Source organism: Orbicella franksi, chromosome 5 (genome assembly GCF_964199315.1).
Source record: "Orbicella franksi chromosome 5, jaOrbFran1.1, whole genome shotgun sequence".
NCBI lineage: Eukaryota > Metazoa > Cnidaria > Anthozoa > Scleractinia > Merulinidae > Orbicella > Orbicella franksi.
The window spans coordinates 31,739,901-31,754,400 of NC_138149.1; the positions used below are offsets into that span (position 1 = coordinate 31,739,901).

At 40.1% G+C, this 14,500-nt stretch overlaps 2 protein-coding genes across 2 annotated transcripts in view; both read right to left on the minus strand.

The window, feature by feature from the left end:
- LOC145488230 (uncharacterized) overlaps positions 1 to 3,509 on the minus strand; it is a 3,618-nt gene extending 109 nt beyond the window's left edge. Inside the window, exons 1-2 of the mRNA XM_081467051.1 lie at positions 3,392 to 3,509; positions 1 to 1,492 (exon numbers count right to left, since the gene is read on the minus strand). The exon at positions 1 to 1,492 is cut by the window's left edge and continues 109 nt beyond it. Of these exons, the coding sequence (XP_081323177.1) occupies positions 1,155 to 1,492; positions 3,392 to 3,479 (426 nt within the window). The 5' untranslated portion in view covers positions 3,480 to 3,509 and the 3' untranslated portion in view covers positions 1 to 1,154. The remainder of the gene's footprint in view (positions 1,493 to 3,391) is intronic.
- A 2,308-nt stretch (positions 3,510 to 5,817) lies between these two features.
- On the minus strand, positions 5,818 to 14,000 carry LOC145488231 (aspartate--tRNA ligase, cytoplasmic-like). Its single transcript, XM_081467052.1, has 20 exons — positions 13,731 to 14,000; positions 13,557 to 13,650; positions 13,177 to 13,206; positions 12,679 to 12,736; positions 12,415 to 12,507; positions 12,213 to 12,315; positions 11,354 to 11,456; positions 10,925 to 10,999; positions 10,598 to 10,654; positions 9,968 to 10,079; positions 9,556 to 9,603; positions 9,331 to 9,417; positions 9,043 to 9,134; positions 8,891 to 8,946; positions 8,267 to 8,335; positions 7,727 to 7,804; positions 7,477 to 7,600; positions 6,954 to 7,065; positions 6,392 to 6,463; positions 5,818 to 6,107 (listed from the first exon to the last, which is right to left on the minus strand). The coding sequence occupies exons 1-20, from the start codon at positions 13,901 to 13,903 to the stop codon at positions 6,016 to 6,018; spliced, it is 1,728 nt and encodes a 575-aa protein (XP_081323178.1). The 5' UTR covers positions 13,904 to 14,000; the 3' UTR covers positions 5,818 to 6,015.
- Between the last annotated feature and the right edge of the window lie 500 nt (positions 14,001 to 14,500).

Genomic DNA, 14,500 nt, shown 5'->3' on the forward strand with positions numbered 1-14,500 from the left:
TACGCGAATGAAAACAGTTGAAATTACTTCAAATCATCATAGCTCAAGGTAACATCTAGGCTCACTCTGTAGCCGTGGGTGTTTCGGTGCGCTCGCGATCCTGAGACTGAGCCCAGGTAACATCCAGATTATACCTACAAGTTTAGGGCGTAATAAGTCGTACTAGTATATATAAATTTTTTGAGAAAGTTTATTTTAACATAGTCTGTGCAAAGAGTAGTCGGTTCCGTTGGAGGGACTGATTTCAGCGAAGGATTGAATAACGAGTTAATACATTTGGCACACCAGCCTCACCTAGTCTATTTTCCATTCTGAGTCCAGAAAGTCTTCACTCTCGCTAGAGCACTAGGCTAATAAATAAACAGTATAAATTCTACCATTATTGCATTAAGTACATATAAATATCTAATTTAAGAGCTTTTGCTGCTCCTTTTAATTAAGCACTTGTGCTCATATGGTCAACTGAGTGCCTCGTTAGAGGTAGACTACGCGTAGTACCTCTTTCCCTTAGTCTTTCGTGCGTGACGCGAAAAACTGCGAGAAAATAATGGCCGCGCGAAACGCGTCACGCACAACCGACTAAGCGAAAGAGGGACCACTCGTAGTCTACATTACAGGTGGATTCGGATATTTCGATTACATGTGACCAATGTGACCGCCCCTCGCCACTCAGTAATTAACCGAGCTATTGGCCACTGTACTACAATATTACTTCTTCTGCCAATCCAACAGGATTCCTGGCACTCTAGATATAGACGAAGTTTATTCCCATAGCTTTCGTTGTTGATTGTCCCGTTCTTCGCGCACTTTGCACGTGTCCGAGGGCTACTGGAGGCTCCGCCCGAGGGGATACCACAAGACTCGCGAGACGAGTTGTTCTCGCGACCTTCCTGCTCACGCGAGTGACTCTTGCACGCTGACGTTTTTACAGGTTCAACGTAGATAAAAGGATAGGGAGTTGAAGAATAGAAAGGGCTATAGGGAAAACTTGCATCTGGGTATCTCAAGGGCCCTTTTAAGATAGCTCGAACAGACCCACTTAACTACTAGTGCATCGAAAGTACTTCAAGGAGTTACTCAATCCAAATGTTAAAGTACTATTTTCTGTGGAAGATAAATGCAAGGGTTTGGACCTCGGGGCAGAACCTCCCAGTTTAAACTTCGTCGAGTACTCCCCCCTGTTCGGGTGTACGTTGAAGTTTTCCGGTCGCCGAAGTCTCTTTGTGTTCACCGATGTTATTGTTTTCCGAGCACAATCCATACAACAACCTTGAGATCACAGTCGTTAGTGTATCATAGGCTTTGTCCACTGCACAGCCAGTAGTGTTCCTCATTAGGCAAAGTTTGTAAGCTTGTAACATAAAACACACGTGTGCATCTGAAGCTGGGTTCGATGTGTTCCCATTTATAATTCTTGTGTACATTGCAGTACACTTTTTAACGACCATCTTACAGGATTCCTCTTTCCACCGATCTGGCCCCAAAACGGCTCCTGGCAATGAACAGAATAAACGTCAAAAACAAAAATAACATTTACACGCCTTCTAGAGAGATATCGATCCCCCAAGCCGGGGCTGGAGTAGCCTGTGAGCAGGCTCTCATCGTTGGTGGCACGAGCAAAGCCGTCGACGAGCGAAGCGAACCGGTGAGAGGCTCCCCACCAACTCGCTTTGCTCGCTGACTCCTCTCTCACGACTTTGCTCATCGAATTTGCTCCTGCCGCAACGCATGAGATGAGAGCCCGCTCGCAGGCTAGGGTTGGAGGAGGAAGCATATGAAATCCATATGGCTTTCATATGAAATCCCATATGAAACGGTCTGGGATCGATGTTCGTCCGGTCTCGCTAAGGAGTGTAAATTAAGGATTTTGGTCTAACCTAAGATGTCCAGGACAGAAGATCACTATTTTTTGCCTTCGAAGTATTTTTGAAGGGTGCAATCGAAGAAATAATATCAAAAAAACCACTGTCATCTCCGTTTTAAGGTATCTTTTAGGGGTCAAATAAAGCTGAAGCCACGCCCAGACAGATCTTGTTAAGGAGTATACCAGCAATTCAAATTTCCCCCGGTCCTCCGCCCCCCGAGATATCGATGTAACGTTGCAGTCGTTCGGAATAATGAATACTTTTGGAATTGTCCCGTGTACTCTGCCATATTTCGGACCAAAATCCGTGATTTTCTAGAATCTGCTCTCAATTTCAGGGTTGGGCCTTGAACGTTTGCGTGTAATATTTCGGTAGTCTGTTTTCGTAATTATCTTTCCAAAAATCCCTTAGTTATTCGAATAAGAATCTGAGTGAACTCGCGCTCAAGTTATCCGTTCCAGGGTGGTTGAACATAACAGAAAGTTAGATGACTATTATGCGATCAGTTTTAAGACTATGCCAAAAAAATATATCGCCCTTGTAAACCGCTTTTTCTGGTAATCCAAATACCCTATTTCAGACCAAAAGGTCAAGTATTTCCGACAAGGACGAAACTACGCTTTCAATTCAGTTGCAGCACCCCCACCCACACTCCCTGCCGATAATTTCATTGACCAAATTAATTAAGCTCGACAATTTGGGGTTCTTTGGCTAGGATATTACATGCATACGAAATAAAAACGGCGAAACACTGTCCCCTTGGCGTTTTTCAACCGTTTCCAATGCTCGGAATCCTTGGCCGAGCACTCTCTTCATTTCTTCGCCGCCGTTTATAATTAGTGTTTTTTGAGATTTCAAAATTTTTACAGCAGTGTCAGTTGTAATGTTTTTCTTTTTATAGAAATGGCTACGCGGCGAAATCAAAGGATGTCTAAAAGGCTGAAGAAGCTATTTATGTTGTTTCTCTAAAAGTAATGAGTTACAAAATAATTATGAGTCGGAGTGTGTTGCCAGATAAGTTTGATAAGAGAACGCCAATTACATTTTGTATATCGTCACTAGTAATGGACCACGTGGTGTTATCTACGCATTCTCTCTTATCAGTATGTAAACATTGTAGTAAATCGCAGCTGGCAGTGTCTTTACGCTAAAGCTCTAAAAAGAAATCGATTGGAAGGGTAGAAAACTTACAGCCCTACTCCACCATTGACGTTCCTAATCACCCACCGCTCCCCACCCCGCTTAGGGTACCTTAAGTCTACGAGCGCTGTTCTCCGCTCGAGGACAGCCTCCTTTAGAAGTTCAGAAACACCCGAGCTAGTGACGGTAGCTTGCTATGGACTTTCCCTCTAAGAGCATACCCGATTCGCCTGAATCGGCAGACTTTGTAATTCTGTGATTCGTGCGACAACAGCCTATGACAACACCTCTGGTGGTGTAAACTCGCGCTAATCATCCCATGACAGGCGGCAACGTAAGAACAAGTATAAATCCAGCAAAAGCTAAGAATAATCTATACGACATACCTTCCTTTCCATCTACTGTTACGAGAATTACCACAAGGAAAAGAAAAACGGCGAAATTTCCTCGCACGTTCACCAAATTTCCGACCATTCTCTCAACATCGAAGGAACGCAACTTTGCTTGTCAGTTTGCGCTGTCAAGTGACAATTTGAAGAGATTTCCAACAGTCCTCATTCAATCCGTGTTGCTTGTGTAAATAGCGCGCATCCCAAAACAACATTCTTCGCGCTGTGTAGAGTCGCTACAGCTGTGAAGCGACGGAAAAGATAACATTGTTTGACGCTCGGCGATTTAAATGGACGTAGTCTGGGAGGGGAGAGTAAAACTCAGCATTGTTCGCTGCGCTAAATTGACAATATTTCTGGCAAGTTTAGCTATTTTTTTCTGCCTTGAAAGTTTATTTCTTGCATTGATTTAATCGGTCCTTGTTTAAAACCAGGATGTTTGATGTTTTTCATAATCAGCTTTCATGTTTTACCACTCAACTCGACCACCCTCCCTGCATATGTTCGTATCTTTTGGAAATCCAACAGGAAAATGGCCCTAAGAGGTCAAGATGAATTCCTAGATATGCCATATCCTAAAGCTACCATAAATTACCGTCGCGAGTGAGCTAATAATCCTTCTCAAATCACCCGAATGCGGCCCTCCGACATCGCTGGTACTCTGCAACAAACGTTGCTCAGAGGAAGTAAGATGTGATCTAGCGGCAATATGTGGAGAATAGATGGTCTACATATTCCATCTGAGGAACAGTTGATAGAGTGAAGTTTAAACCGCTGATTGATATGATTTGTGATAAGCTGATCTTACAGAGGTCATTATTTCCTGACTTTGTTTTGAATTGAATCATACTGGTCGGATCGGATTATAGGTCAAATGTCTAACTCTTCCGAAATTCCACCGCAAAATCCCCCTGACAGGGAAAAGGAAATTTGTTTTGATATAGATGCTTATTGAGATCTCGTGGTTCCGGCTTCGACGCCACACCTGTACCTCGAGGGTCCTGGAGAAATCCCACGAGAAATCCTAGGGGTACTCCCTATAATGGACTATACGGGGAGGCTCCGCCCAATAGGGAACCTTTTCAGACTGGAGACATAGACATAAACGCACAGATATACGAGGGTACAGCTTTCACCAGCTGAAGCATACAATAGGCCCTTTGCAGCTAAGCCATCACGTGACCTATTTTTCATAAAATTATGGGCTGTAACGTAACGAATGCCAGAAATGGAAAAAGCATGTCGAAAATATCAAAATGGCCAAGTTTGAGGCCCCCATCATTTAAAGAAGGAGATTTTATGACGGTCCGAATTTTTAAAAGAATAAGAAGATTTGTGTGGAAAAAGTTGCTGGAGAGCAAGACCTAGCTCTCCAGCAACATTTTGCAGACAAATCCTCTAAATTTTCGGAAAATTTAAACCGTCGTATAAACTTACTTCTTAATTCTAGGGGCCTCAAACTTGGCCATTTAAGTATTTGCGATGCGCTCTTTTCATTTCTGGCATTCTTTAAGTTATAGCCCATAATGTAAAATTTTTTTAGGAAAAATTTGGTCACGTGACCCCAGCTGCAAAGGGCCTATCGAGTAGCAAAAAAAATTTGTCATTTAGGTATTCGAGGCCTTTTTTAAGGAGGTGCGAGGGCCTTTTCTGGGTTTGAAACTAACGATTTAGGGATTTTTAAGAGTAGAGATCTTCCGGTTGAGCTTTTCGGGTAAAAAGATTTTAGCAGGACTTTTTTAGGGTCGGTATTTGAAAGGGGTAACATTTTCCATAGAAAATATATGAAAAGATCACTTTTTCTGTCAAAAATGATTTATAAATAGAAAAGGATTTGGACCTCTAGACACGGAACGTCCGCGTAGAAAACTTTATGAAGCATTCCCCGGAAACAAATCTCATGCATCACCGTAGCATTGCTTACAATATTTTCTATCGACGCGGGCACATTGCAATTTTTTCGACCCCAGGGCTAGTAAGTTTGATAACATAGAATCAAAATGACGAGCATAAGCCAAGCCAACCGAGTAGCCAAGAACAAAAAAAAATACAAAAAAACAAAAAACAAAAAAACACGAAGGGCTATTCATATCTTTTGCTTTCAAAGACGAAAGACCTTAAATAAACAAACAGAACGACCTGTTTGGCTTAGTCTTCAGAGACAGAGAGCCAGAAGAGACGCAGAAAATAGCTGTAAGGTACAAAAACAAAGACGAAAAAGCGCGCAAAGAACTAGTGATAAATTAAGCTTACAGTTGCAAGAAAGAATGGACATGGCTGGGTAAATTTTCGACGGTTTAGGAACAACGAAGTTAGAATTTTAACGATGCGCCGTCAGTCACGTGTCTTTGAACAAGTGTTGTGTTCCGTCGAAAATTCGCCTGAAAACGTCTCTGGCGGAAAGAAGTCACACAGCAGAAAATAACAGGTAGTTTAAGTGCATTCTGATTTATTTTGTTAAACTGTTGACACAGTTGGAGATAACAAATATTAGCACGTCTTTTAAAACAGATACTACAGCATTTTATGGAGTATTACAATATATGAAAATTGGATTGATTCGCAGTGAATCTTCTTTGCAGAAATTTGATTGGCTGTCTCCATATTTGGAGTGCTGTCATTCATGGAGTGAGACGTTTGGGGTCACGTGGGAACATGGAGCTCTTCCTGACATTGTGAAGATCCAGGTACAACATGACCACTCGCTCAAGACCTGGGAGGGGACGAAGAGGACAAGAGTTAACGTAGAAACGAATCAAAATACAATTATACACGCAAAATAACTTAGCAATGTTAAGATTGTGGTCTATGTAAAAGCAAAACACTAAACTACAGCTTTTACATAGTGACAAAAACCAGGGAGGAAAAAAGATTATGACTTCGTAGCAGTGTGGGCCAATCATAATTGGTGTAAGATCATTTGGAGAGCATGGAGCCAATCAAAGTTGACGTAAAATCAATGCAGTATGTTAGGAGTTGTTAATTTTGACAGCTTACCTATTCCTCCGCCACCGTGTGGAGGTGCACCAAAACGAAATGAGTCAATATACGCCTTGATCTTCTCTAGATCTAAACAAAGAAAGGAAAAGTAAAACTGGGAGTTCAAATATGTACTGCTCAAAAAATTTACAAAACGTCTGCATACATGCCAAGTGATCTGTCAGGCCGGAGATAATCTCAGTTTCTGTAGCATGAAGCAACTAGGAGAATTTCTACTGGATGGGATGGTAGTCCCCCAGCATTAGGCTTGCTGGTACCCATTTATACACCTGGGTGGAGAGAGGCACTATGAGAGTAAAGTGTGTTGCCCAAGAACACAACACAGTGTCTGCATCCAGGGCTTGAGCTCAGACTTCTTGATCAGGAGACAAGCAACCATGAGGCCACCGCACCTCCACAACTGACACTTACTGTCTTTTATTCAGGAAAAGGGAAAAGGAAAAAGTAAAACTGAGAGTTTAAATATTTAATGCTCAAACAACTTCACAAACTGGGCTTCAAAGTTAAGAACCACGTTGATAATTGACTGGAGGATAGAGAGCTTAACCACATGGCTTACCTATTTCATGGTGCTTGGCCCTCTCAGTCAGCAGGGCAGGGTCATGCACTCGCTGAGCTCCGCTGAGCACTTCCTCTCCTCGCATGAACATGTCATAAGAGTTGCTCCACTCCTAATGAGCACAAAATGAATGTACACAATTGGTATTGTAAATGCACCTTAGCCTGTAGGGTTTGTACAAAGTATGCTATTGTTGCACAAGTTGAATTATATACCATTTCCACACAAATGTTCTCTATTTTGGCAGTAACTTGTGGCACACAAGCTTGCACAACCAAAAGAAGTGTCCAAGAGCCTCCCTTTAGAGCCCCTGCTACCTCCCCGGTTGTCCCAGGCCCTCTTGTTACTTAAGCAGTCCTAGTTGTTCATAGTGCCTCCTTCCTTATCCTATCATCATAGGTCCTCAATACAGACAGAGGAACAATTACTGCTGAATCTGACAATTCAGGGCCATCCCAGTAATGGAGGGTGGCAATCTTCCTAGCTGTCAAAGAAAATCTTACTCAAAGAAAATTGTACTCACTGGATTGTGCGGGTCTGGCATGGTATAGAACGGTCTGACACACAGTGGATACTTGTCCAAAATGAAGAAGTCAGTGTCATATTTCTGTTTGACAAGTTTGCCCAACAGCTTCTCATTTGGAGTACTAAAATGAAAAAAAGACAGATTGGAATTTCACAGAAATTTACCCCAAACTCGCTTCATACAACAACAAAAAAAAAAAACAGAAATAGGCTGTTGTCATAAACCAGGTACACATCAGGTCATTTACCTAAGATCTTCATCGTAGTTCATGTCAATTCCAGCTTCCCTCAACATGTCAACTCCTTCACGGTATTGCAGAACCAAGCTAAACAGAAAAGAACAATAACCACACTAAAGCAAAATAAAACATATTGAAAGGTCATATCTTAAAAAACAAGGAGAACAGTGCTCTTATATGGCTTCTTACCCTACAGTGTGCGCTTCAGATTTTCAGGCAAAACAGCTTAAAACAAAGACTCTTTAGCATTGATTAGAACCCTAGCCCTAACCCTATCCAGTTACTCCCTGAAGACACTACTTCAGTCATGAGGCAATATATATGTACTGTCATCCTGCTGGCCTTATTTCCCAAAAACACACCAAGCAATTAATCAACAACCATTTGATTTCTCTTCTCCCCACTCCCCCACCCCACAACCAAGAGTAACTTATAAAATAAGTAGTTTTCAATATTGGTAAAACAAATAGGAAAACAATAAAAATATTCAAAATTTAGAGACTTTTTTCCCAAAAAGTCATTGAACTAGTGCAAAGTTTCACAGCAAACCTTGGTTCCAAGAACTTGAAAGGTTCACTTGGGTATTGCTTCTGCACTTTTGCAATGTCTTCAGCATATCTGCCAAAGCAAAAGTACAATTTTATTCTATATCCAAAATAAATGGAAGATGCATGTATGTATAGCCTATGGGTTTCCACTGCAATGTAAAGAGCATCTAAGACTAAAGGAGGAAAAAGTCTGGGAGGGACTCCCAAATGAAAAGATCAGGGATGCTTGCCATCTGGCTTAGGGGTATAAATCATGGATGCTGGTCTCAATTAGGATGTTCACAGTGAAACACAACTATTTTTAGCTGCCAAAGTATCTTTTAGGGTGCACTCAAAGAGATAATAATGAAAAAACCCCACTTATTTCCATCTTCATGTTTAATTTCTGCTGGTTTTATCTTTTAGCGGTCAAATCAAGCTGGATCCATGCTCAGATTGGTCTTCTTTAGAGGTTTAATTCAAATAATTATTTTTCCGATGAGCATCCCCGACCTTTTTATACGGGAGTCCCCTCCAGTGGAAAAATGTCTTTTTGGACCTGGCTTCTGTTGAAGTGAGAGGATCTTTTTTTGTATAAAACAAAACCTTAAGATACATAGATTAATCAACATAACATTGTCATTACCTGTCACGCAATCCTTTAAAAATATGAACAAATGTACGACCAATCATGTCAATCACCTGGGATGGAAGACAAAAGAAACTAAGATAAGTTTTCATTGTCAGTCATGACATATGAAGACCAATGATGAAGAATGAGATGAGTAAATAACTGACCTCATGGTAGTGTTCATTGAAAGTCATCTCGATATCAAGGCCAATGAACTCTGTCAAGTGGCGGTGTGTGTTGCTGTCCTCAGCACGGAAAACTTAAAATCAGAATAAAAGACTTACTGTAAGCCATAATCAAGACAATTAGTGTGGAAAACCAAAAACAACAGCTTTCTTTTTTGTCTCTGTTTGTCTGCCTTTCTGTCTGTCTGTCTGTCTGTCTGTCTGTCTGTCTGTCTGTTTGTCTGTCTGTCTGTCTTTCTGTCGGTCTCTCTGCCTGTCTGTCTGTCTTACCTGAACCAATGGTGAAGACTCTGTCAAAGTCAGCACAAAGTACCATCTGCTTGTACAGCTGAGGGGACTGAGCAAGATATGCCTTTCCTGCGAGACGTCAGATAAAAAAATAACTACATTTAAACTAGGCAGAAAGTTTCAAGATTGACAAAATTTCCTTGATCACACATTTCCAAGGCCACGAGGAAATACACAAGACTTGAAATTTAAAATTATTTTAATTACCTTTAAAGTAAGTAACTTCAAAAACATTGGCACCTCCTTCACTGGCAGCTGATGAAAAAGAAAATCACCAATATTAATACATCCTCACAGACATATAAAAGTCTATAAAATCATGTATTTTATTGTTCACTGAAGCAATGCTCGTCTTAAGCAACATCACTGTATCTGTCTACCCAATAACCAGGTTAACCCAGCCTGCTCCCTTTGATCTAATTTTTGGCTCACCCTAAAAACCATCTTGTTCCTCTTGTGACCATACAATTGTGCCAGGGAATTTGATGATCATTCAACTAATAAAACTCCTTAACCAATTGGCTAATGATAACATTGTTTTGTAGACATAAGAAAAAGAAATAGACAGAAATATTTTGTTTCATCAAAGGGATTTTGTTTCAAACGGCTCAAATCCAACCTGAGATGATCTTAGGAGTGTGAACTTCATGGAATCCCTGAGATGCGAGAAACTCTCGGAATAAATGGCAGACACCAGCTTGAATACTGAAAACAGCTTGGTTGGGAACAGTCTGCAAAAGAGAATATTTTTTTCTTACTATTTTAAGGCCCAAGATATTACAGAACAGATGATAACTGATTTCATGGTGCATAACAAACCAATTTTTCGGCAGCTGTAACTATGATCTACTAGCCTAAAAGCCACTCTCATTAGCTAGCCCCAACCGTCCCCAATAATTTTGTCTCATTCCACCTGTAATTACTTGAATTCCCTCAAACATTTTCTGAATAAACTTTAGTAGCTCATTGGGCAAGCAAAGCTGGGATGGAATCATCTAGCCAGACTGCAAAATCGAGAAGCCCCAGGCTATAGGACATGACTTTCTTTACACACTGAATAAGGGTGTTGGAATATGGACAGGACTGTAGTTCTAAAGTTCTAAGCCTGGTTATTGCATTATTTTATTCTTTGTTCCTGGGTAAGACACTTTGTGTGTAATACCCACGTCCTGTAATCTTGCATCTTGCGTCATTAATGTGAAGTATTTTTCTGTGATTAAAACTACAATAATGTAATAACGCACTGTACCCTAAGGTCGATTATTCTGTTATCCAAGCGAGTGTCCTGGTTTACATGGGCTTGCTCCTGAAAAGTGGAAAATTATGGAGACCTCATAAAGAAGTTACAATTACTGCCATTTAAATGGTAGTAACAGCTTCCATTTCCAGAAAGACATGTACCCTACCCAAGATACATAAATTGCATTTTGTCATTGACATGTGAGCAAGTAATAACCAACCAGAATGCAAAGTCAATCCAGCTAAATCCATTTATAACAAATCATTGCTAAAACACACAATAAATGCTTTTACAAACCGTTGCACAGAGCTAATAGAGAGCCCTAGAAGCACTAACCTCATCTGTTTCAGGACGAGAGGCATCATCGATCTGGAGAGGCAGCCTTGGCTCAGCCAGACTAACAACAAATATCTACAGGCACAAAAAATGGCAATGAAGTCACAAGATGCCATAATTACTCTGAATTTGAATAAGATGCTTGATTTACAGGGATTGAGGATCTTCACATGTAGTCAGTGAGATAGGTGATTGAAAAACAATCAAATATTCATAGAGATTCATCTGTTTGAGACATGACTCATAGTATTTTTTCAAGTTATGTATACTCACAGGGCTCGATATTGTGACTAAATTTTTTTCACTGGAGACTAACTTTTCACACTTTTCAATGAAACACTTGTGCTAGCAACTAAATCTGAAAACTAGGAGCCAGCTGGCCTCAAGGTTTTTTTCCTGGAAGTCAAGCCCTGACTAAGTAACATCAACCTTATCAACAGAGATCTCCACATCCTCTTGTGAACAGCTCTGGACCTTCTGAGCAGCAGATTTTATTTCACCCTCGACATCAACGATGGACTCTTTATTTATCCTGTAAATGAAAACCCAATCAGAAGTCAAGACACAACAGACAGATAACACAAATGTTGCTAGCCCAAAATCACCTAGAGCTTTGTCCGCATTGAAATAAGTTTTTACTAGAGGTACTGATCACCAGGTCATATTTATTTCACAGTTGATTGTAAAGCAATTCAAACAAATTTGTCAGACTGAATGGTGCACACATTCAGAATATAAGCCTACCATTTTGTGGTACCGATATTTATCTAGAACATTTGCAATCACATTACAATAATTTGATAAAATTCTGATACTTGACAACAACCACAAAAATAAAAGACAGTTCCTGCACAGGATAGTCCCTAATTCAGCTATATAATATGTAACAAATTTTCATTCTTCATCAGACCATATTCAACAAGGATCTGCTTGTGGAATGTGAACAAGAGAGCAAGGGTACCAGCATCATGCAGAAAGGGAGAGAGACTCTGTTTCTAAGACAGCAGTCCACTGGACACAGGAGGGTAGGCGGAAGCAGGGTAGACCCAAAAATACACGGTGACCCACTATAAAGAAAGAGATGAGGGGCTTCCAAGGGTCACAGCAGGAGCTCCATCCAAAAGCTGGTTGGGGACAGACAGCTGTGGAGATCCTTTGTGGCTGCCCTGTGTGCCAGTAGGCATGACAGACAGTGAGAGGCAAATTTTCAGTCCTGATAATGATGGTGGATACATTGAGATGCCCAATAACATATTTATTGTTTATCTTATACAGTTTTAGAACTTACCCTGTTGCAAACTTAACCATTCCTTTACTGATAACGTCATTAACAGCACAAATTCCTTGAACAGTGTACTGACGATCACGTAAAATCATAAAGCATTGCTTCCCTTAAAAAGATGAGAAAATTAATGTTGGATTATTTAAAATTTTAAGAATATAATATTATTTGGAAAGAATTGATTTTATCACACATACAAGACCTTTACCTGTTCCTCTTGTGGTGTGAAGTCGTGCCCTAACTAAGACTCTTTTACCAACGGACTCGGCAGTCAGTTCTTTCACTTTGGTCCACACTCTGGCTGTTAAGATAAAACAAAAAAAATCAGTGAGTCTTGTAGCATAACTTTATACCTTAATGCTCAATTTTTATTCTTGACAAATGTATTCATGAGTTGACAAATGACAAAAAAATGCATAACAGGTGTATACACAGAATTAAATGGATATAGTGCTGAAAAATATTTTCTTACATGTTTTCTCCTGAGATTGAGCCATAGGAAGGATAGCATAGCGATCTTTTGCATAATCCTGATTGGAAATATAAATTAAATACATTTAGAAATAAAATGAATAAATGTGGCACATAACAAATGGACTATCCAAATTGCTAGATTACATTTAATTATATACCTAACCATTTTAATCTCGTTCTCATTCACAAGATTATCTACCTCAAGCATTCAAAGTTCACATGCTTTTAACTACATAATAGATAAACAAAGAAACAAACAAATAAATAAATAAACAAACAAAGAAATAACATGTCTATATTCACGATAAAATACATATCACATTATTGCAAAAGTTAGTTATTTTAAAAATTCTATAATTAACCTAAATATAAGCTTATTGCAAACTATGAATTAAGTGCTAAGTTAAGTTATATTTTAAAGCTAATCTATTAATTAAAAATAACTATAATTCTTGAAGCACTCAGTATTAACTAATAATTGTAACATTCTTACTACCTCAGCATCTTTGGCATCAGCCTCTGCAGCCTAAGAATAAATAATAAAATGGAAATTTAAATGTATTCTCATTTTAGATCCTGATATGTTTTAAAGGTCAGGTGCCAATAAGCAATTAACAGGTCAATTGATACAACTGTACAAGCCTCGTCACCAAAGAGGTGGAAATCTTAGCAAGGCGCCTGATAAAATTACCAGACTATAGTCATTTTAAAAAGTACATAAAAAACAACTACAAGATTATCTTCACGAGAAGTCTTCGATTCTTCATTACAGGAAGATTCTTTGGCGATCGAATAACAGGTTTGTACATATTTTTAAGCAGAAAAATAAGTGATGGTCACTTCCGCTCCCCTTGAAATATTTCACTAAAGTAATACCTGTTTTGCCTCTCTTTCGGCCTTCTTCTTCTCTTTTCCCTTTTCTTTTTCCATCTTCTTTAAAGCCTTTTTAGACAGGGGTTGGCCATCGGGTCTGAAACCAAAACAATCCGTAGATATTTACGTGTGGATGTTCATTTGGCCAAATAATTGTCGAACTCATTAACTCCTTACCCCAAAGTTGCTTTTTCGTCCGCAGGCGGCCCTCCGATTCCATTTTCTGCTGACATTATCAACGGTGTTCTTATGATGAAACGCTTAAAACCCAAAGGAGGCCTATTTCTTCCTATGAGAGCGATTGTTCGTGACGTCCTCGCAAGAAAGTGGGTCACCCGCCACGATAGCATGCAAAGAAAGGTCCTTCACCTCGATCACACGAGGCAAATATTTCGCCAGGCGTAACTGACCGGGTCTCGTTCCAGGACTCTTTTGGTAGACACGTCACGTAAAATCCACCAAAATATATAACATAATATCAAGGCGCGTACGCCAGTTCCCAAAGGCTGGTTTTCACCAGTGACGAAGTCGGAGTCGGAGTCGAAGTCATATTCAGAGACGTAAGAGTGCTTACGACCTAGTGAAAATCGAACATAGGAGTCGTAAGCAGAGTCATAAGCTCGACGGAATCGGAGTCGGAAGAATCAGAACGTTTCCATTTCTTCCGATTCCGTCTACGACTCCGTCGGTGTCTGGAAAACCCGAATAGCGAATAGCGAATAGTTGCGAATAGCGAATAGTCCCGAATAGCAAATAGCGAATAGTACGAATAGCCTCGAATAGTGTGAATAATGGCGGGCAGTCTTGAATAGTGGCAAATAGTGGCAAATACCAAATAGGGTACCCAGTATCTCGCAGTCAACCTCGCAGCAGCGTAGGATGGGATTTTCCCGCTAAAAAGCACGGACGCTTATCAGGACAAAAGGTGTTTCTAAACGTAATTTATT

What these genes read in the sequence shown, in the direction of transcription:
- LOC145488231 (XM_081467052.1), bottom strand. Translation starts at nt 13,903, where the DNA reads ATGCTATCGTGGCGGGTGACCCACTTTCTTGCGAGGACGTCACGAACA. An exon ending in GACGAAAAAGCAACTTTGGG is followed by an intron (nt 13,651 to 13,730) that starts GTAAGGAGTTAA and finishes TTTTGGTTTCAG; the next exon opens with ACCCGATGGCCAACCCCTGT. An exon ending in ACACGGTGGCGGAGGAATAG is followed by an intron (nt 6,108 to 6,391) that starts GTAAGCTGTCAA and finishes GTCCCCTCCCAG; the next exon opens with GTCTTGAGCGAGTGGTCATG.